Raw genomic sequence first — 22,811 nt, 5'->3', positions numbered from 1 at the left:
GCCATTCCTACTTGGGGCACTTTAGCGGAAAAGGAAATTTAATAATTTTCTCTCGTCCTTATCTAAAATTTAACTCTGCAAGTTTTCCCCACATTAAAATATTTTATATAAAATTTAGTTATAAAATCAATTTTATATCACTCATAAATACCTCACCATAAACGTATATCAAACAAAAAAGAAAGCATCTATTACACTCACAACATGCCTGCTAGGAGTTTTGGAATTGGTACTCCAATCCTAACAGCACCCTGTGATTCTGTGATTTATAATAAATATATATTTGGTCTTCATCCCCAGTCCTTGTACTGAGCTCCTAAAACGCTTGGAATTTCCTAAGTGAAGAGAGTGATAAAGGTGTCTTTGTTAAATGAATGAGACAACTTTTGAAAAGCCACTAGGTAACCTAAGGATGGGGATTGGTTGCCAGGGGAACCAGCCTAGTGATTAGAGGCTTGGGACTTTCAGTCCTACTCCTCCACCTCAGGGGAGGGGAGAGGAGCTAGAGATTAAGTTCAATCACTGAAGGCCAATGATTTAATCAATCTTGCCTATGTAATAAAGCCTCCATAAAAATCCCTGTACCAGGAGACTCGGAGAGCTTCCGGGGTGGTGAACATGTGGAGATTCAGGGAGAGTGCTATGCTCTATAACCCTCTCTACACACCTTGCCCAGGGCATCTCTTCCATCTGGCTGTTACTGAGTTATATAGCCTTTTACAATAAACTGGTAACCTAGGAAGTAAAATATTTCTCTACATTCTGTGAGCCACTCTACCAAATTAATGGAACCTAAGGAGGGGGTCATGGGAACCTCCAATCTATAGCTAGTCACTCAGAAGTACAAGTGACAACGTAGACTTGATATTGGCCTCTGAAGTGGGGTGGGGGCAGTCTTGTTGGACTGTGCCCTTAACTTGTGGAATCTAATGCTATTTCCATGTCAACAATGTCAGAATTTAGTTGGACTGTAGGACACCCAGCTGGTGGAGAATTGCTTGGTGGTATTGGAAAACCCATACATTGGAACTGATGTTAGAATCTACACCCTTAGGCTCAGCCTCCCCAAAAACCAGTCTCAAGACTTCTGCTTCCATTTCAAGCTAATCTCCTCAACACTCAGCCATTCAATCCCTCATCATTTTTAAATTAGTGAGGATAATCTGTTTACAACTTCACTATCTCAAAACTTAGTTTTTCTAATTAGCCAAATAGCACATTTATTTTTTCATGCTAATTATAAAAAGGTTAAAAACTGAAAAAATCTTTCTTTCCCTGTATTGTTGGTTTTCAATTTTAATGATACATCACTTTAAAAAGAGTTCTGAACCTTAACAAAGAAACATTCACCATTAATAGTTTATTCGCTTAATGAAAAATAATTAATAACTCTCAGCTTTCTTTATATTACTTACTAAAGGCCTATGTAAGCCCTAAGGCTGGTATAAGAGTGCATATTAAACGTGGTTTTCCTCCCCTTCTTTTCAAAGTTAAGTTAACCCAAATATGTCCTTCGAAGTCCAGGTGGTCATTTGGACAGCAGTTAGGAGAGCACTAGCAGAAAATAGTGACATCAAACAAAAGATAAAGATAGTTTCCTTATAAAAATGTGAAGAGATCTCCATTGATAAGGTGAAAACTGTAAATTTTCTGATAAAGCTAAATGGCTGGTCTCCACTCCCAATCTGGGGCTAAGTGCAAGAAAGTCCTTTTCCCAAGAGAATTCATTGTAGTCCTCCACTCCTGACACCAATAAGGCACTACAGAGAGCCTCTCCCTCCTTCCATGTCATTTCCCCAGCTTGACTGTTCTAATCCCCTACTTTGCTTACATTGTTCATCTCCCTTGCAAGTTGCAATGTTGAGGGGGTTTAGGAGGAAGGCAGGCAAAACACTGAAGGAGGTTTTTTACAAAAATAAAGCCTTTCTGTTTATTACTTATGTAACCATAACTTAATTATATATTATATATGTTTAATATATTTTAATTAACCATTTTCAATTAGTGTATTTTAATTAATATATTTTGATATTTTATTTAATCTATTTTACTTAAATAATATATTTTATTTAATCAACACATGTAAGTTAAATGTGATTTAATCATATTATGTAATATGATTTAATTAACTATGATTTAACTACAATTTTTTTTTCTGAGAACATCCTTTTTATTTTTTTATGTTTATTTATTTATTTATTTATTTTCTTATCGGTCATCCATTTTATACACATCAGTGTATACATGTCAATCCCAATCTCCCAATTCATCACATATTATGTAATATGATTTAATTAACTATGATTTAACTACAATTTATTAAAGCTAGTGACAATAATACCAAAACCAATAACTAAAATTTATTGATCATCTAGGGCATGGTGCTAAGATGATAGGCATGGCCTCAGTTAATCCTCATTGTAACTCTGGGAGGTGAATACTGTAGCGCCCTACATTTTACAGATGAGAAAACTGAGGCACAGAAATTTCATCAAGTTTAAGAATGAACAACTTTTTTGCACCACTCTAATGTACCACTGGGGAAAACCTGCCAATCAATCTATGACACAGCTGTAAAACACATCCATATTTCAGAGATGCTGAAATGTGAAAAAGAAAAAAGTGTGTCTGACAATGAAATACCTAAGTAATTTTCAGAAGGTCACAAATCTACTAAGTGTTGCAAGCAAGATTTGAACACAGGCAGTCTCGTTCCAGTCCTGGTTTATGCCTATTATCCTGGCATAATTATTAACAGTACTCCCTTTTAACTATCAAAAGTGCCCCAGTTTTAAGGATAAAATATAGTCTTCCTACTCATGGTTTAAATGAAATAAACCCTGTGCCCCGAGTCCCACCTCACTGCACCAGGGACTAATGTGGGAGCCAGCATCCTCTGCAGGCGGCTTCAAGGAAGTCCTGCCCAATATGGCAGTTTTTTATTGAGTGGTGGCAAAAGGACCCAAACAAATCCCCTTTGGGAAGCATAAGGTGGAGGTGAACCAAGAGAAGTTCGGCTATTTCAACTCAGAATATTGCTCCAAGCAAAGCTGAGGAAGTATTCCAGGGCCATATGAAGCCTGTTGTCTACATTTGTCTTGGAAACACTCACTTGGCTATTTGGATAGACAAGCTGACTTCCCATGACACCCTATTTTCCCACTTAGTAATTCTCTCCCGAGAATTATTTTAGTTATGATCATAAGAAAGCGTTCTAAAACAAGGCCCACTACCATTACCTTAATCTCTGATAAATTAATCTAACTAAGACCAGCCAAGTGAATCGTAAGAAGATCTTCAGAAATTTGGGAATGTGAAAAAGGAAACAAAGCAAACGTGAACATGTGAACGTGGAGAAAAGAAGATGGACAAGTTAGCAGCAGTTCACAAAGGAACTCTAAATGGATCAGGCCACCCCAACAACACTGCACTCAGAGTCCTCCTACTCGGGGGGCCATGGTGCTGCTCCTCTCCGAGACCTCCCCACCTCAGCCACAGGTGGTAAGGCGGAGGTGGGTACCTTAAAAAGAACCAGCCGCCTTTCAGCTGGCCAGTGACCTGCACGTGAGTGCAAAAGGCTGAGCCAGACTGATGAGATGTTCTTGTTATTAGACTTGTAACATTCTGAGAGACAGAAGCTGAGTGATGTGCTTGGGTCAGGAAGCTGGAGTGGGCCCAGCAATGGGCAAAGTTACGGGCAGGTACAAGTTATAGAGAAATGGTACCACGAGCTAGCAACCACTTAACACAACAGGAGAGGCACAGAGGAGCCAACACCAAGGAAGATTAGTTTTGAGTTCCAGTATGTGTCCCTTTCAATAAACCTTTTTTTTTTCCCTTAAGAAAAGTCCAAGGAGATCTTTCAATCAAAGAAGCCTTAATAATCAACTGCATCATCCACACAAGACTGAGAGCACAAAAGGAAACAACTAAGCCAGACGGCACGATTCCACCAGGGCCCAGAACGTTGTGAACGCAGGATAAGGGAGGCTTGGAGCTTTGGAAAGCTCTTCACTGCACTCAAGTTTAGAAACGTGCACTTTGCAAGCCTGGCATATTTATGGGTCTTTCTATTTCTCTTCTTTTATTTGCCTGTTCTTGTTCTGCGACCGTAACAGCATGTCCAGGGAACACTTGGGCATAAGGACGGAGCACATGGTCCCACGGCAGAGACAAGCAGGGATCTTTTATAACTACAGTAGCTCCTCACACCTTCTCTGCTCAGGGATGGTACACAGCCTTTTATCACCTTTTTGGTATATGGCAGTGGAGAGAAGAAGCCAGCAATGGGGACTCAGCAGGGAAAGCATGAATCCTGTCCAGGCTCTTTCCTTAATAATGTCAATCTTTCTCTTCTATCCCCACTGCCACCATTTAGCCCATTTTAGTTAGGGGGACCATATATCAGCTTTCCAGGCACAGTCTGGGTTTCGGCTATACCTGCTGGTGTAATTACTCACAGTGCTCACGTTCACTCTCAAAAGTATCCTGATTTGGCAAAAAATTATGTGGTCACCCCGATTTTGATCCAAACCCCCATCTTCTTCCATTGCATGTACCACTGGAGAAAAAAAATACTGTCACTCAATCTGTGACACAAGTGTACAAACACATGCAGTTTTCAGAGATGCTGAAATGTGAAAAAGAAAAAAGTGAGTCTTGTAATAAAATATGTAAGTAATTGTCACACATCACAAAGATAACCAGTATTGAGGGCAAGATTTAAACCCAAGCAGTGTGATTCCAGTCCTGGTTTATCCCTATTATTGTGGCATAATTATAACTACTACTGGCACTGAATTAGTACAATAGTCACCTGAATGATTTCCATTCTTAATCCCTCCAACCCTTTCCACACTGTATGAAGAAAGAATACTCTGAAGCATAAAACTGCTCCTGCCACTCCTCTGTCTAAAATCCTTCAATGGAGACTTCCCTGGTGGCACAGTGGTTAAGAATCCGCCTGCCAATGCAGGGGACAGGGGTTCGAACCCTGGTCTGGGAAGATCCCACATGCCACGGAGCCACTAAGCCTGTGCGCCACAACTACTGAGGCTGCGCTTTAGAGCCCATGAGCCACAACTACTGAGCCCACGTGCCACAACTACTGAAGCCCGCGCACCTAGAGCCTGTGCTCCACAACAAGAGAAGCCACTGCAATGAGAAGCCCACACACAGCAACGAAGACCTAACACATTGAAAAAATAAAATTTAAAAATTTTTTTTTAAAATTAGCCCCTATTAAAGCCCTTCAATGGCTCCCCACTGCCCTCAAGCACTAACCTTAACTCCATTACCAGACTCACAAGATCAGCAAAATTTTGCCCCTGCTTATGTCTCCAGCCTCATCTCTCACTGCTCCCCCACCTCTAACTCCACAAAGCAGCCCTCCTGAATTTCCTCAGGGTCCTCAAGTCACAACCCTTGGACTAAGACAGCCTAGAAATGGAAATGGGGTAAGCACATGGAGAAATGGATAGGGGTAGAAAAAGAGATGCCAGACTCCCATCCCACCCCCACTCACAGCACCCAAACTCAGACCTATTCCTTAAGCTTTGCCATGTCTCCAATATCAACTCAAACACTACATCAAACCCCTCCAATTTTAAAATAAAAGTGAATGTTAGAGGTAAATGTTAGAAATCTATGCCTTTGTGACTAGTATCCACGTGCTATTCTTTTGGAATCATTTCTAGAAAGGGGCAAAAGCTGGCCAGGTAATCAGCACACTGACCAAAGTCTGAACTCAGAATACCAGGAAACTCCACCCTCTATCACCATCCCCCAAAACTCACCCTCCAAAGGAAATGCAATTTCACAATTTCTCCAGCATTTCTGAAACCTTGAAGGCAGTCCTGTGCACAGGGCAGACAGTGAAGGGCATGTGCCAGTTGCCCTTGCGTATATGTTATGACTACAGTCTAGTGTTTGGGTGTCCCCCCACCTCAAACCTTTGATGCATAAGAGGTCCAGAAGCCATAGCTACTAAGTCAACACCAAGATGTGCAAACATTTCTGGAACAAGCAACATCCAGGATGGTGCAACTGAGTTCCCCACACAACCGTCCCCGCTGCCACCTCACGCCTCACCAGACCTTCACCCCACCTGTGGAATAACGAAGATAACTGGGGCCCAGGAGACAGGCCTTGAACTCTCTGAGCCTCAAGTTCCCTAGATGTAAACTGAGAATAATCACCTCTGTTTCACGTCGTTGTTGCAGGATTAAGTGAAATAAACCATTTTGAAACACCAAGCCAGCACCTAACCCTGATATGGCAGCAAACACTAAATGCTTATCAAATCTGGGAAAGGAAAACTATTCTGGCTTAATAAAGCCAAAAAAAAAAAAAAAATTCAAGTAAATTTAGCTTCAAATTTACTGCAAGAGAAATAATCCCTCTGAGCCTACTATCTAACCATAGTGTCAGACATCATGCATATCATCTTATTTAATCTTTGTAACTATCTGTAAGAATTATCTCCTTTCAGAGAACAATAAATTGAGGTTCAGTCAAGTTCAATAATTAGTAGAGCAAGAACCTGGCAGACCCAGAATTTGAACTTAGTCCTATTTGAACACAGGACCATACCCTTTTCTCCTCACTGTTTCCCAGACCCTGGAGCCAGAGAAGGAGGGAGTCAGATAAGAGCCTGATAAGAGTCAGATAAGAGGACAATCATGCAGCGCTGATTAGTCCACCTAGGCATAAGTGCAAACACCAAGGTGCCCATTACTCAGGGACAAAGAAAGGGGGAAAGGTCAGCAATCAGTATAACTGGATAGTTCAGCTCAAACAGGACCCTTTGGCAACGTAACTTAATGTTTTAACAGTGTAAGTAACTCATCAGCATGAGGCAGGTGACTCCTTGGCCCTGTGATTTTAAGCAGGTTATTTAGTATGACCCTTCTATGCCTCTGTTCCGTTATTTGTAACATGAAGACAGTACAATCTCCCCTGCAGTAACATTGTAAGGGTTAAGGAAATAATGTGCAGGCATCACTTTGCACAGGGTCTGTCACATATGAAATGCACAGTCCTATTATTTTGAAAGCCCTTTCACAACGAGATTTTCTATAGCCCTTTCCTTCCTCATTTGCCTAAATTACCTGCATCAACCCTCATCTCTGTTACTTACCTGCCTCTCATTTCTGTGTACACCACACATTCATTTAGACCACAAAAGCTTACTGAATACCTGGTCAGGCAGGCTGGGGAAATGGCAGTGCATAAGAAAAATCTTTACCCTCATAGAGCTTACATTCTTACATTTGTGGGAAAGGAAGGCAGACAGACAATAAAACAAACAAAAAACACATAATAAACCACCAGGTAAAGTGTTAAAAAGCAGGAAAGGGGCAGAAAATAATCTCTGGGGAGAAGGTGAGTCAGATAAGATAATTAGGGAACGCCCTGTGGGAAGACCACTTTGAATCAGAAAGCTGAATGACGGGATAGAACAAGGCCTGAGATCAGAAGGAAGAGTGTTTCAGACAGGGAAACAGCAAGTGCCCCATGCAAGACCATGCACAGTGTCACAGAAGACTAAGAACATTGCTCTACTGATCTCACGATGCTACTGTATAATTATTGGTTTACCTGCCAATTTTGCCACTAGACTATGAGCCCCCTGAGGGTAGGGCTGTGTATCTTCCTGAATTCACTCACTCATAGAACTCATCTATTAAAGGTATCTATATGCCCAGCATTCTCTAAAGCACTAGATTTACAGTGAAGAATTAATCAATATAGCCTCTGCCTTCAAGGAGCTTACAACAAATAGCATGGGGCAAAGACTAAGCACTGAGAAAATATTTACTAAGTGAACAATATGTGCTTGATGTTCAGTTATCCAGTTCTGTACCATGCCGAATTCTGGGCTTTCTACAGCCCTTCTTTCCTTCCTCATTTGCCTAAAAGATCACCACTAGCTCTTCACTTCTGTTACTCACCTGCCTCTCCTTCTCCGTACCAAACTGTTCCCAATGACTCCTCTAATCTCCCCATCTTCTCTCTCCCCTCTGCCTTCGCCCACAGTCCACTCCACCTGGCATGTCTTCCCCTACATCTTCTTTACCAGACTAATTCTAGTGTCATTTCCCCAAATTTCATTAGCATACTGACTTTACCACTTGCTCAAACGTGTAGAAATCTCTCAAGTTCTTCAGACAAAACGTTTTCATCAAGTAACAGAAAATGATGGGTGCAGCTAGCAAAGGACAATTCCAGATTGAGTGAATAGTAAAAAGAGTTGAAAGACAAATGATCTGAAGTTGCATATGTAATTTCTTTTCCTCCCCAAAATACAAGATATGTCAGTGAGTTTCTGGGTGTTGCGCTTACAGAATTGGGCCAGGATACAAGGGCAGCAAAATTCTCAGTACTATGGGTCTGTGTACTCATCCATGAAAGAAGTGTTTCATTTACAGTAAACAAAACCAATTTGGGACAAGAGCTATCATTTAAAGGTCTTCCCCACACAGAAGTCAGTAGTTTAGCAACTAAATTATTTGAGGTGAATTTCCTTTTCTAACAGCAGAAATTGCAGGTGCACTTCATTTTTAAAAAGAAAAGAGTCAGATATTTATTCTTCTAGGCAAGAAGGCAGATAAAGGTGAGTCACAACTTCCAATGCAGCCTCCACAGCCATAGTCAGCTGACAGAAACTTGCACATAAGCTTCAGTCCTTCACTTCTAAAAGCCAGGCATCCATCTTTCTCCTCTCACTTCTGGAAAGAACAGAAAATTAAGCTGGAGTCATCTATTCTGAGATACACAACAGCAGGGACAGGGTTTCGGTCTCCTTCAACAATACACATTCCTCCCTGAGTTCCTGGACAGAAGCTCTGGGCTTTGTAGAGAACCACACAACAAGGATTCTACAACTAGGGGCCTGAGGGGCAGTGTTTCCCACGTCTTTGCTTCACCTACAACAGAACAGCTCTGTGAACTTCACCCAGCCACTATGAGAGGGGAAATGCACTAAAAGGCAAAACCATGATCGGATTATCACTAACCATTGAGACTCAGTGCCCTCAACCAAGATTTCCCCTAAGACATAACTAATGTAACAGGCTTATCTCTGTGCCCAACATGGCTGTGCCTTGCTGTACTGTGCTATTTATAATAAGGAGTGCACTGTACAGTAGTTACATGCCTGGTCTCTGGCAGCCGGACTGGGATTCAGCTATTTTTTACTAGCTGAGTAACTTTGGGCAAAGCACTCTAAGCTTTTAAAAACTCTTTATCAGACCCTACAAGTCCCCACTTGATCCAGCCCCTGCCTACCTCTCAGACCACGACTAGTACTGTCACTTTCCACATCTTTAACTGTCTGGATATGTTGAGTTCAGGTCCCACCTCAGGGCCTTTGCACTTGCTGCCCTCTCTTCCCAAGTGTCACCTGGCTGGCTACTTTTCATTACTCAGGTCTCAGTTCAAATGTCAAAAAGTCACCTCCAGGATCTCATAAACATAAGGTTGATTATGTGAGTATGCACTCATATAATCCATTGTATAATTCCATTTACATAAAGTACAAAAAGGAACAAAACCAGTGTATGGTGGCGTAATTCAGGGGACTGGCTACTCTTTTCTGGGTGGGAGTAGTGACGGGAAGGAGCACCAGGGGGCCCTCTGGGTTGCTGCTAAATGATTAATTTCTTGATACGGCTCTGATCTCCTGGGCGTGTTCAGTTTGTGAAAACTCATCAAGCTGTTCACTTATAATATGTATATTTTTATTACATGTGTTACAATGCAATGTCGAATTGGTTTTCCTGGATCATCTAATCTATGACCCACCATCTTGGCTAAGCTATTCATTCTCCAGCCCAAGACCCTGTTTTATTTTCTTCATAGCATTTGTCACTGGCTGAAATCATTTTCATTATTGTCTATGCATGTACAGTCTAGTCCTTCCCCACCCCCATTAAAACAGAGTATCATGTGGCCAAGATCTCTGCCTGCCTTGTTTACTATCCCCAAATATCAGTACCTGTAAGAGTCTTGTTCTAGTTATAAGCTGAATAGAGAAATATATGTAAAATAAGAAATGGCAAAAGGGTGGCCCTTTAAGGATGTAACATCAATCGAAAGTCAAAACAGAGAAGCCAACAGCAGAAGAAATAAAAAATGTCAATGACATTTAGCATCAGGAATATGTGTCAAATGTTAAATTTAACAACGAGGAGGGGGTAAAGTGTCATTCTTTGGCACCTCTGTGAGAGTGGTTAAAGTTACTTCTCACAGCAGAAACTGGGTCATTTATCTCTGCACACACAACAGTTTTGCACAAGGTCTGGTACAAAGAAGGTCTGAGACGCTTGGTGAGGATTCTTAAGTTTCCTAGAAAAAGAGGGTCATGTTCAACTGTAATGTCTGCCGTGGGCAAGGGAGTAGGTAGGCACAACATACATGCAGAGGCAGGTAGAGCAGATATAAAGAAGCATTAAAGAATATGAAAAGGGTTCCTTAGGAATCACAAACAATACTCACCTACTTTTATTGCCAATTCTAAGATGTTTATAAAGAAAAAATTAAAATGTGTCAGTAGTGTTGGTGACTTGGATGTTACATAGTAACTTTATGCTATGCAGAGTAACTTACATGCTGATATAACTTATTTTCATGAGGAAATTTACACCACAGCCTGGTATAATGGAACCTGAAAAGTAAACCTTTAATCTGTAATCAGCTCTGCCACAAACTCTCTTTATAACCTTGAACTTCTTTAGTGCTCAATTTTTCTACCTGTGAAATAAGCTGGTTGGATCTGATGCTTGCAAATGCCCATTTCCAGTCCTTGAACACTGTGTATTATTCCTGACTTAAAAAAAAAAAAAAAAAAAACCACTCATTTCCTAAGCTTATGTTCACTGGACAATACGCCATCCACAAGTATGTAAATCAAAGTTACTAGATGCAGTGAGGTAGGAGATCCTTTTACCCAGTCTTCTTGCCAAACCAAGGGTATCACCCACCCAGATTCTCTACAGTGTTGTGTTCAGACTCCCATTTCTTGGTAAGGCAAGAAGCCCTATCATACCTCAGCTAAACAGTTGGATTTCTCTGCACAATTATTTCCTTTGCTTGAGTTTTCACTGCCTTAGGCCCCGTGTTTCTCATCAATTCAAGTCTACTCTCATAGTTAGCACCACAGTTCTTGTTTTTTCTAACACTTAAATAATGAATAGAACTTGATCACCTGGAGGTATTCTCCTTACTCTATTACAACAGTTATTAGTGATTTTAATTAGACAAAACCACCATTCCTTTTGCTATCCCACCATACTGTCAAGTGCCTATTAAAGATATTACAGTAATAAGTTATTAGCACCTTTTAAATTTACATTAACAAAAACAGACAAATGAGAAGTCAGGAAATGAAAGAAGGAAAAAAAAAAAAAAAAAACCCTTTCAGATGTCATAATTAACCAAAGCTTAGAGTAACTCAAAAAATCATTGGTAGCTATCTTTCAATTTTTAAAAAAAACATACTACGCATATCCTAGTTAAAACTGCAGGAGTGATCATTTGTCTCTCATCGATTAAAGATGGGAAAACGGACGAGGACAATGCTCTGCTGTGGATGAGCCCCACATCATCCTTTCTTTAAAAGAGCGATATTATAACGGAGAATAAGAAGTCGAGTGGTTGAGTCATTTGTCCATGAGACATCACCAACTCATAACTCCCCAAAGACCTTTTGACTACTGTGACTCTTGCCACCTGCAAAAGGTATTGATCAAATCTACAGGAAGCCAAGTTCTAATAGCTATTCAGCATCCACCATTGGCCCTCCTAGGTTTTTATTCTCTTGAAATAAGGAGAAACAGGACAGGGCCAATGCTCTGATGTGTTTTAGTGCTGGGGCTGACTGATTGTTCACTGAATTGAAGGAGAGCGTTTCCCATCTTTCTCCTTGACCCCCTCATTTCACCAACTCAAGCACCACTAACCACCCCAAGTCTGCAAAAGCAGGCAGCCGGCAGAGAGCTCACTCCAGGAGGTGAGTTACTAAACCAGCAAGGCTGGGTTGGGTTTCTAGGCATCTTCATCATGTGGCCTAACAAATAGGCTCAAGAGAGAGCGATGGTTCAGAAACAGAATTGGCAAAGCAGGTAACTATGGACAAAAAAATGTTGCCTGCCATTTTACTAAGCAAGAATGTTGCTTGCCATCAAGTCAGCAGTCACTGCAGCCGCCCGAGACAGTGCACCCTGAGGGGAATTCAGGATGCAGAAAAACAGGATACAGGCCCTAGAGAGTTAAGATGCATATCAAAGGAATAACTTCAGTAAGCCCAGACTCTTACACCTTCCCAAATTGAGCAAAGCATTAAAATCACTACCTTGACATATCTGATTTTTGTGATTAGCCCTCATCTTTTGATGTTCCACTACAAGTTTTTTTTTTTGGTTTTTTTTCAGCCAAAACTCCCATATATCCTGGCTCCTCCCTTACCTCTTTGGAACAGTTCCTCAGAGCTAACCAGAAACTTCCCCAGGATACAGCCCTCAATGATGCCTCCAATAAAATGTATTTCCCAACTTTCAGGCCGGGCATTTTTTTTCTGTCGACATAATAACACCTCAGGACTCCAAAACCCAGTCCCAGGGACTTTTCATTAACTTGCCTGCAGCGCCTGGTACAGCGCCAGGCGCCCTCCGCAGCGCTGGGGTTACCCACGTCAGCGACAACTGACAGCTGGGTGGCTCTCACTCCGGGGTGGTCCGGACTGTCATTCCCCGCTCCGCCTAGGACCCCCGACACCTGAAGCGGGGCGGGGGGGGGGGGAATGCTGGGGTCTCTCGTGCGCCCCGGGCGCAGCACCGCGCGTCCCCTCCACAGGTGCGGCGCCCTAGCGGCCGCGCACCGGGGCCAGGAGGAGGTGGACAGACAGGGACAGGAGGGCACCACTGGCTGCTGGAGGCTCCCACCGAGAGGCCCGCTCACCTGGGACCTGGCCGCCAGGAGCTGGGACCGGAGCGACAGGTCTCTCAGAAGTTTCCAGGCCTGCGCTGCACCAGGGGCCGCCATCTTAACCAGGAACCCGGCGCGGGGAGCGAGGCGGGGCGCGGCGAGCCAGGCGGGGAGCGGCGAGGGCGGGAGGGGGAGGAGAGGGGAGGGGAGGGGGCGGGGCCTGGCCGCCCCTCCCGCACCGCCCCCTCCGCCCGGGCCCGCCTGCTGCCCCCGGGACGTGGCAGCGCCCCTGAGGAGACATCTGCGCGAGTCCTGCGTCTCCCGTCGCGACTCCCACCTCGGCCCCAAGTTCACTTTCAGCCTTCAGAGGCCCCGTGGGCTCCTCACCGTGCTACCCGGGCTCACCATGTGAGCAAAAACACATCCCGAGCCCTACGGTCGTGGGGCTTAAACTATGCTGGGGCGACGGGCCAGTGCACGTTGGCCGTTGCCGTGAGTGCTCTGAGGACCGGCCCACGGAGCTGACGCCAAGTAAGGGAGGCCTCTGGTCTGGTCCTTGGGCCCCAGAGGCTCGGCTAGGGAAGCGATATTTGAGCTGAGCCTTGAGGGAGTACCGGAGAGGCAAGTGGGTCTGATGAGGTCGGTGGATGCCCTCTACACCTGAGTAAGAATTTTTTATCTTTTACCGAAGGTTAAGACAAAGCAATTGAAGCATTTTAAGCCAGTAATCACCAGAACAAGAGCAAGCGTTTATTCGGAGTTTACGTGACTCTAAGCACTGTATATGTAATAAAATTACTATAGCAAATAAGCTTAATATGTGCCAGGCACGTTACAAATTATGAACTAATTTAGTCTTTATAGCAACCTTTCCAGTAGGTACCAATGTATAAATCCCCATTTTAAAGAAGAGAAAACTGAGGCACAGAGAGGTTACCTAACTTATTGAAGGTCAGAGATCTGATAAGGATTAAAAATGAGGTTCAAACCCATGCTGTCTTCTCCCCACCCTATTAAGTACCATTTTAGAATTTTTTTTACCCTTACTCTATTCTTGAGCCTATGATCATGAGAAAATGTACAATGTAACAGAACTAGGAAACTGTTTCTGCTTTACTTCCCTTTTTACTTTTTCTGCTTTTAATTTTTTTTATTTTTATTTTGACAAAACAAATCTACAGAGAAGTTGCAAGAACATTACCCCCAAACTCCCAAGTATCCTTTACCCAGATTTACCACTTATTTATATTTTTCCTCATTCCCCAGTTTTCATAGATATAGATACATAGCTTTATAGCCCATTCTTAATCACAAGTTTACTGGCTAGATTTAGCATCCATTGTTGATTTTTTCTTGAATCAGTTATTACTGTAATGGTTGCAAAATCATGATTGTCTAATTCCATTCCTTTCTACATTTTTTAGTTCACATTCTACTCTGAGAAGAGCTTTACCGTCTCCCACGTTTCTTTATTTATCCTTGTATTCACTTGTATCAATATGGACTCATGCGTCCCTTTTTATTCAGTGCCAAGCCTATGCTCATTCCTTTTACGTGTACTCAGCTGCCTCTGAATATGGGTCATTTAATCCTCACAGGAACCCTGTAAGGGGTGATGATGTTATTCCCATTTTACCAGAGGGGGAACTGTACTACTGAAACACTATGTAACTTGCCCAGGGTCACAGCCTGGGACCAGACCCCAAAGCTGAAATCTGACCACACCCTCCTCTTGACCTGAGGGGATCTGAGTTCCCACCTCATCTATCATTATGTGTACTGGGTCTGCCATCTAGCCAGGATGGAGCAAAGACTCATTTTAATGTTTACAGACAGAATGTTTAAGCTTGGTGAGAGTTTTGAACATGTTGTCAGAAGGAAGCAGACCTCCTGTAGAATTAATCAAAGGTGGTTTATTCAGACAGTACTATGGCAAGGGAGTTGGCTACTATCACTTTCCTTCCAGCAGAGACCTGAAAGGGTTTGAAAAGAAGAGTGCATTTCGTAAAGAAAAAGGACAGCCTCCTTAGACAGTCTTTGATGAGTGTTCTGTTAGGACGGGATTTTTTTCTATTAGGGCAGGAGTTTTGGAAGTGGAGTGGGCAGAGTCTTTCTGATTACCATTCATGTACATGTGGCAATCTTTGATTGGTTCATTATCTACTAGTGAATTTCTGGGCTGGATAGCATCATATGAGTTTTCCTGTTTCAATTGGAAGACTGCCTAGTCCTCAGCTTTGGGGCCCAAGTCCTGCATCAGCAATTCCTCAGTGTCTTCATCCACATTCTCTAATTCTGCCATCTCTGCAGCCAAGAGGTTGGGGGAGATGGTGCAGAAGGACCTTCGTATGGTATCTCCAGTGCTTAGCACTGGGCCAGGATTAGAGAAAGTGTGGAATAAACACACGTAGGATGACTCACACTTATTGAGTTCCTCCTAAGACTTCTCGCTCTTTTCTACCCTTTTTTTCCAAATAGGAAGCTCTTTGAGGTCAAGGATCCACCAAAGAGTTCTGCACTGTGCTTTGCTGAGATAAGCACTGGGTTTTCAGTGAAACTGGATTGGATTCAAATCTCACCTCTGCCTTCTGTGAATCTGTGACCTGAGGAACTACCTAGGTCATACAGTGATAGTAAGTATTCAGTGAGATGTTGTATGTAAAGACCTTGCACATAGCAGGGTCTTAGTAAATGTTGTGTTTCTTCCTCTGATATACTCTTTTTTTTTTTTTAATTAATTAATTAATTAATTTTATTTTTGGCTGTGTTGGGTCTTTGGTGCTGTGCGCAGGCTTTCTCTAGTTGCGGCGAGCGGGGGCTACTCTTTGTTGTGGTGCGCAGGCTTCTCATTGCGGTGGCTTCTCTTGTTGCGGAGCACGGGCTCTAGGTGCGCAGGCTTCAGTAGTTGTGGCACGTGGGCTCAGTAGTTGTGGCTTGCGGGCTCTAGAGCACAGGCTCAGCAGTTGTGTCACACAGGCTTAGTTGCTCTGCGGCATGTGGGATATTCCTGGGCCAGGACTTGAACCCATGTCCCCTGCACTGGCAGGCAGATTCTCAACCACTGCACCACCAGGGAAGCCCCCCTCTGATATATTCTTAATAAATATTTGATATCTAATGTGAAACACCAGAGCCAATCTGAGATATGGGTCATAAGGCCCCTGACACTTTGTAACTTATCTTGATAGCACTGGAGAACAGTAGAGACGTGTATGTGCCAGATGAAAGTATTAAAAGGATGTAAAGTGGTTGTCTCCAGGAAGAGGGTGGAGGATAGGGGTCAGGGAACCTTTACATTTTTAGAACTTCACATATACTGATTCCTGGGCTCCACTCTAGACCTACTGAATCAGAATCACTTAGGATGGAGTCCGATATCTGCATTTTAAATAATCTTCTCAAGGAGTTCTTTAGTTTGAGAACTAAAAAAAATAAAAAATAAAAAAAAGCAGACAAACCAAACCATAGCGGTAAACTCTCAAGAAGTTTCCCAGTGAATCAAGAGACAAGTTACTCTGCCTTCTTCCATTGGGTTCCTAAATGTAGAATGAAAATCCTATGATTCGTAGATGGAGGTGATGACTAAATGCTGCTCTCAGAGAGTCTTGACACATGGGTACAAGACCTATCTTCTACCAGGGGTCTAGGTCAGCCCCGACATGTAGAAGCATTGGCTAAGGGTGAATAAACAGTGATTCTATGCTTTTTCTTTATCAATATTGCAATTGTGAACTGCTTGAGTAGTAACTGTGGCCATAGGCAATACCACTACCAAACGCATTCTGTACTGTCTGGGGTCAGATTGAAGCACAGAGGTAGATATCAGACAAACTGAGTTCAGGTCTTGACTCTGTGATTTAATAACTCTGAGCTTGGGCCAGTTATTTCACAGCCTCAATCCTTTATCTGTGAAAGGGGGATTATAATAGTATGTATTTTGCCAGTGTGTTACTGAGTCCAAGCTTGTACTACTTGCCACACAACAGGCCAATAAATCGAGAGACAAGTTGCTAGAGCAAGGAATAGTGACTTTATTCGGAAAGCCAGCAAACTGAGAAGATGGTGGACTTGTGCCCCAAAGAACCCATCTTGCCTGAGTTAGAATTCAGGCTTTTTTTATACTGAAAGGGGAGGGAGTAAAGTCAAACATTTCCTGGTTCCTGTCAGCCTCTGGGAGGGGATGTGTTAATTTCTTCCTCCCTGCAGTCATTCAGGGGTGGGCCTGGTCAGCATGTTTCCTGTGAGCTAAACACAGGTATTTTAGCTTAATGCTCATTACCTGGGAGGCAGGGTTCCCAGAGATGGGCCATTATGTATAATTTAAGCTTATAGGCAACATCCGTTTAGTGATTAACTTGTAATAGAATACAAAGTGTTCTTCCCCATTACAAGTACATTGTAAAGCACTGGAGATCCCAGCGGCTGTTAGCCACTAGGCTTTCTTTGCTTGACTAAGAAATCCTTTTTCATGTTTGTTTCTTTACCATTTACATCAGTGAACCTGTTTCCCCATTAGTAAAATGAAGGCCAAGTATGACAGCATCTTATTTGAACTAGGAGTTAACAATGTAGCACTTCTCATGAACTTTGCATACACTGGAAATATTAAGTTCCAAAACTCCTTGATCAAGCTTTGGATTTAGAACAACCTGCCTACACTACTTCTTACTGAGTTAATTGTTCCAGGAAAGAAAATAAAAACATCAGTAGGGGGCTTCCCTGGTGGCGCAGTGGTTGAGAGTCTGCCTGCCAATGCGGGGGACACGGGTTCGAGCCCTGGTCTGGGAAGATCCCACATGCCGCGGAGCAACTAGGCCCATGAGCCACAATTACTGAGCCTGCGCGTCTGGAGCCTGTGCTCCGCAACGGGAGAGGCCGCGATAATGAGAGGCCCGCGCACCGCGATGAAGAGTGGCCCCCAGTTGCCCCAACTAGAGAAGGCCCTCGCACAGAAACGAAGACCCAGCACAGCCATAAATAAATAAATTAATTAAAAAAAAAAAAAAAAAAATCAGTAGGCCCACACACCTTCTCTTTCATTTTGGCAGTGCCTGTTAACAGTGAAATAATGTGCTCATTTTCATATCCACACTGATTACTCCCTGGGCCCAGATTTGCCAAAGAGGCATGTCAGGAAACCTAGCACAGGGATCATGCATCTAGCAGTTCCAGTGGTTGTTTATCATTACCTTTTCATTTACGCATAAAAACTGTTTGACAAATACGGACTCATTGTAACCAGTAGAAATGAATAGAATTTTTTACAAAACAATCCTAATTTTCATGGATAACATATTTGTGTTCATGCCACTCCCTGTCAGTAATGAAAATCACTATTAAGATGATGAAACAAAGGGCATTTGTGTATTTTGTTTAGTTATTTCTTCTTTAATGGTTAACAGATTTCTTGAATTTACAGGCAAAGAAACTTAGGGCTTTCATTATGTACACTGGTAATATCTCTGTTGCTGTTTGTGACAGCCATTTTAACCAATGCTTCAATTGTGTTATTTGCCAATGGCACAGAAAGAAGTTCCATTGTGCTGCAGTTGTTTTTTCCCTCTTCAATAATGCATTAAAATGATTAATTCTGATGACATTTCTCAGCAGCTTATTTAAATTATAAGGTGCACAGAAGAAAAGGGATCTGCAACTAAAAGTGTCTCCTCTGACAAAACTGCAGTGAGCTCAAGAGAAATTCTCACTATATCCTGGAGAGAATCTGGGGGAGGGAAGGTAGAGCCATAGTAACAGGTCAAAGTCAAGATGAAAAAGAAGTAAGAGTAAGGAACATCAGAAACCAAGAGAAGGAGCATTCAGGGACAAGGTCAGCTGGAAGACTAAAAGTGGAGAACGAGAGTTAAGGATAGAAACAAAGGCGATGGCATTCTGTTGGTCGGGAAATTTAGAAATGGATAAAGAAGATGGTAAAAGTGGAGTGAAGAACATTTACACAAAGGACAGTGGAGAAACATAGACTGAAAGAGAAAACTGGTACCAGATTGTGGGAAAGAAATTCCCTTTAGAAAGAAACCTGTTTTCCCACTGCAATCGAAAGCCGTGGAATTTAGCACTTTCAATATTATTAAGACATCCTTCATTTAAATACCAAAATAGGGACTTCCCTGGTAGCACAGTGGTTAAGAATCCTCCTGCCAATGCAGGGGACACAGGTTCGACCCCTGGTCTGGGAAGATCCCACATGCTGTGGAGCAAGTAAGCCCATGTGCCACAACTACTGAGCCTGTGCTGTAGAGCCCATGAGCCACAACTACTGAACCCACGTGCCACAACTACTGAAGCCTGGGTTCCTAGAGCCCATGCTCCGCAAAAAGAGAAGCCACTGCAATGAGAAGCCCGCGCACCACAGCAAAGAGTAGCCCCCGCTCACCGAAACTAGAGAAAGCCCGTGCACAGCAATGAAGACCCAACACAGCCAAAAAATAAATAAATAAATAATAAAATAAATACCAAAATAAAAATTAAAGGCATTCCATTTCAAATCCCCTGCTTCATTAGGAAGTAAGCAGTCACAGCAATGGTTCTTAATAGAATTCCTTTTTTTTAAAAAATTTATTTTATTTATTTATTTTTGGCTGCTTTGGGTCTTCCTTGCTGCGCACCTACTCTTCATTGCGGCATGCGGGCTTCTCATTGCAGTGGCTTCTCTTGTTTGTGGAACACGGGCTCTAGGCAAGTGGGCTTCAGTAGTTGTGGCTCGTGGGCTCAGTAGTTGTGGCTTGCAGGCTCTAGAGCGCAGGCTCAGTAGTTGTGGCGCACGGGCTTAGCTGCTCCGCGGCATGTGGGATCCTCCTGGACCAGGGCTCGAACCCGTGTCCCTTGCGTTGGCCGGCAGATTCTTAACCACTGCGCCACCACAAATAGAATTCCTTTAATAGGTTTCTGTTTTGTTTTAATGTCTTTGGGGCTGCATTCTCCAAAGGTTCTAATTCAGTCTGTCTTGGGACCTAGAGATCTGCATTTTTATAAGTACCTCTCCCACCCCACCATCTTTATTGTAGGTGATCCATTGTCTGTGACTGGAGAAGCACTGACCCAGAAGGTGGGACTTTGAGACAGCTAGAGGAAAACAACAGAAATCATCCAATTCCTCTCTTTCTCTCTCATTTTCTTTTCCATTTCTTACCCCACTTGTAGTATGTTTCTTAACCTTTCCCAACCCCTCCAAAATCTTAGTACATGAGAAGCAGTATGGAATGAGACACCAAAGGAAGGTTTCATGCTGTTCCCTCTGATGGAAACAACTCTTCCCTGTTGTTCACTGGGCTCAGGCTCTCTCTTCCCTAGAGGGGGTTTCAGTCACCACCCTTTTCAGGAACCTTCTCTGAAGGCAAGCCTGGGGGTCATCTCAGTGGTTATCATTAGGCAATGACCCTATTAGTTTCTTGTCTGCTTCTTTCTTTAGGATTTAAAAATCTGCAGTGACAGGGACTGTGTCTTCTTAGCCCTTATGACCCTGCACCCAGTACAGTGCCTGGAAGACAGGCAGTACTCAACTGATATTGGCTAAACAGATAACTAAATGAAGATGAAACCAGTGCAAAAATCACCCTAATAAGAAAATTCAAAGATTCACTAATGTCTAGAAATCTGCCAGTACCCCCTAACAAGAATGGAAGTTGAGTCCCATGAAGGGAAATAACCTGCCCAGGATCACACACTACACTAGTGGTTTTGTTCACTGTTCCTCAGAGTTCTTAGATGCCTTCAAGATCCATCTCTCCCTTACCTCTCTCTCTCGTTCCCCTACATTTATTGAACATGTGTGTGCTTTCTCAAAGCTTTACAGAAATTATCTTACTTAATCCCCACCACAGCCGTATTTTACAGTTGTGCAAACTGAGTCTCACAGCAGAGAGTAAGTTGCCTGAGGTAATGACTAGGAAGAAGCCAATCTCAGTCAATCTGGGATTGAATCTACACGAGCACTATCTAATGGATCTTTTTGCAATGATGGAAAAGTTCTATAACTGTGCTGTCTGATACCATAGCCATCAGCCATGTATGGCTGTTGAGTACTTGAAATGTGGCTGGTGAAACTAAGAAAATACATTTTTAATTTTAATTAATTTAATTTTGAATAGCTGCACATAGCTAGTGACTGCCATATTTACCAGTAGAGGTCTATGCTATCCAACTGATGTGCAGACTTTGTATCATCTCACTATTTTCTTAATTGCATTCCTATTAGGTACAAGTTATATGAATTGGGTTCCTAATTTAGGTACAAATAGCTTATTTAGGAGGTGATCCTAGGCATCAGGAAAAGGAATGGGGAAGTGAGACAGGGAAGATGGGGTTTAGTTTCAGAGAGCACTCTGATAGAATGTTATGGAACATACCTCAAAATGGTCCCATTGAGGGATGAGGAAGTGGTCATGTTTTTCCACCAACTCCCATGCCTCATTGGTTGAGAGCTGCTCCTGGGGGCACTTCCAGCTTCCCTCTCCTCGGAACAGTTACGCCCCTGTGGTTAGACAAAGCCTTAGAGCAGAGAGACGCAGCTCTCTGAAGCAGTGATTGTCTTGCAAAGCTGCCGGTGACTTCCAGGGAAGTCAAGGAGATGTGGGCCCAAGTAAAACTATATTGGCTCTCCCTTTAAACTGACCAGATTAGTTCATATCAGTATTTTATCTGGGTTGGGAGGAAGGGCACTCGAGATTGTGTTGGTAAGAAAGGTTCTGCTACTTAGAGAGAAAGAAAAAAGTTTCCAAACTACAGTTCTAAACTGTACTCTTGCCTGTTTTCATGACCAACTCAATTACTGGATTTTATCCTATTCTGTATCATTTCTAGCTCGGCATGGATGCTCTAAGTATCCCTGCAGTCTAGGCCCCATAATGTAGTCATAAAATAGCTGATCCTGGACTTTCTCAGTGGAGACAGGAAGAGACTCAGGCATTCCAGAAAGCGTTCGTTTGGTTGTTTTTTATTTGATATATTTAAAAAGATTAGCCGCAACAAGAGCAGAGAATCAGGGAGAACCTGATTAAAAAAATAAAATATAGTTTTAAAGAAGAAATAGAAGTGATGCAAATAGTGATTTCTCCTCCTCTGATATCAAGCTCTGTTGAGCTCTGGAAAGAGGAAACATGTAATTATGATAGAAGTGAATCAACTGAAAGCCAAGTCAAAAAGGCAGATCAGCTTCTGAAGAGATGCCCTGGCTTCTATAAAGACAGTAGGTAAAGAGTCCTAGCCTCTCTACCTAGATCGGCTGCTGGTCCTTACGACCTTGGGCTGAAAGAACATGGAGAACTCTTGATAGTGTAGGCAAAAGGAATGTTACCAGATTTCTTTCAGAGACAATGGCCATCCATGGAGGCTAAGAAGAGCTTAGCTACCTCAAAGAACCTGCCTGAAGAGATTTCTTCATGCTACAAACCTCTGTAAATTTCCTTTCAAAACTTATGTTTAAGAAGAAATAGGAATAACCTTACGCCAAAGTGAGGGCAAGAGTGTCCACAAGAGTGAAGCCAGTAATGCCACAAGGGAGAAAATGAAGGGAGACACGTAAAAATTTCACATGGAAATATTTCAAGTACCTAGAAGCTCTGAGGAAAATAAAAAACACCATGATGAACAAATGATGTGAATAAAAAACTCAAAAAAGAAAAGGTAAAAGTGGCCAGTAAACAAGAAAAAGAGCCAGCTTCACTGATAGCATTGAAGAAATGCAAAATAAAAGATACTACCTTTTAAAATTGTATATGTTTTTAAACCAATAAAAATGCCCAATTTGGTTACAATTGTGGAGGAAATTAATACTTTTTAATATTGTCAGTAGAAGTGTGAATTATTACATCCTTCTAGAGGACAATTTGGCAATATATATCCAGAGCCTAAGAGTTTAACTCCTCTAGTCA

The 22,811-nt window shown here is 42.5% G+C and overlaps 2 protein-coding genes across 7 annotated transcripts in view; one reads left to right on the top strand and one right to left on the bottom strand.

Moving 5' to 3' along the window:
* Positions 1-13,080, bottom strand: part of SUCLG2 (succinate-CoA ligase GDP-forming subunit beta) — a 256,473-nt gene extending 243,393 nt beyond the window's left edge. For all 5 annotated transcript variants that reach the window (XM_068557527.1, XM_068557528.1, XM_068557530.1 and 2 more), the window contains exon 1: positions 12,958-13,080. In XM_068557527.1, the coding sequence (XP_068413628.1) occupies positions 12,958-13,041 (84 nt within the window). In that variant the 5' untranslated portion in view covers positions 13,042-13,080. The remainder of the gene's footprint in view (positions 1-12,957) is intronic.
* A 138-nt stretch (positions 13,081-13,218) lies between these two features.
* The window catches only part of TAFA1 (TAFA chemokine like family member 1), a 773,964-nt gene continuing 764,371 nt past the window's right edge, over positions 13,219-22,811 (top strand). Inside the window, exons 1-2 of one of the 2 annotated variants that reach the window (XM_068558949.1) lie at positions 13,219-13,455; positions 15,403-15,557. The gene's annotated coding sequence lies outside the window, so the exon portion shown is untranslated. Of the gene's footprint in view, positions 13,589-15,402; positions 15,558-22,811 lie in introns of both variants that reach the window. The other variant, XM_068558948.1, reaches the window with a different exon arrangement.

This window comes from Eschrichtius robustus, chromosome 12 (genome assembly GCF_028021215.1).
Source record: "Eschrichtius robustus isolate mEscRob2 chromosome 12, mEscRob2.pri, whole genome shotgun sequence".
Lineage (NCBI taxonomy): Eukaryota > Metazoa > Chordata > Mammalia > Artiodactyla > Eschrichtiidae > Eschrichtius > Eschrichtius robustus.
Note: the sequence above shows the minus strand (reverse complement) of the source record. Positions and strands in the feature narration are given on the sequence as shown.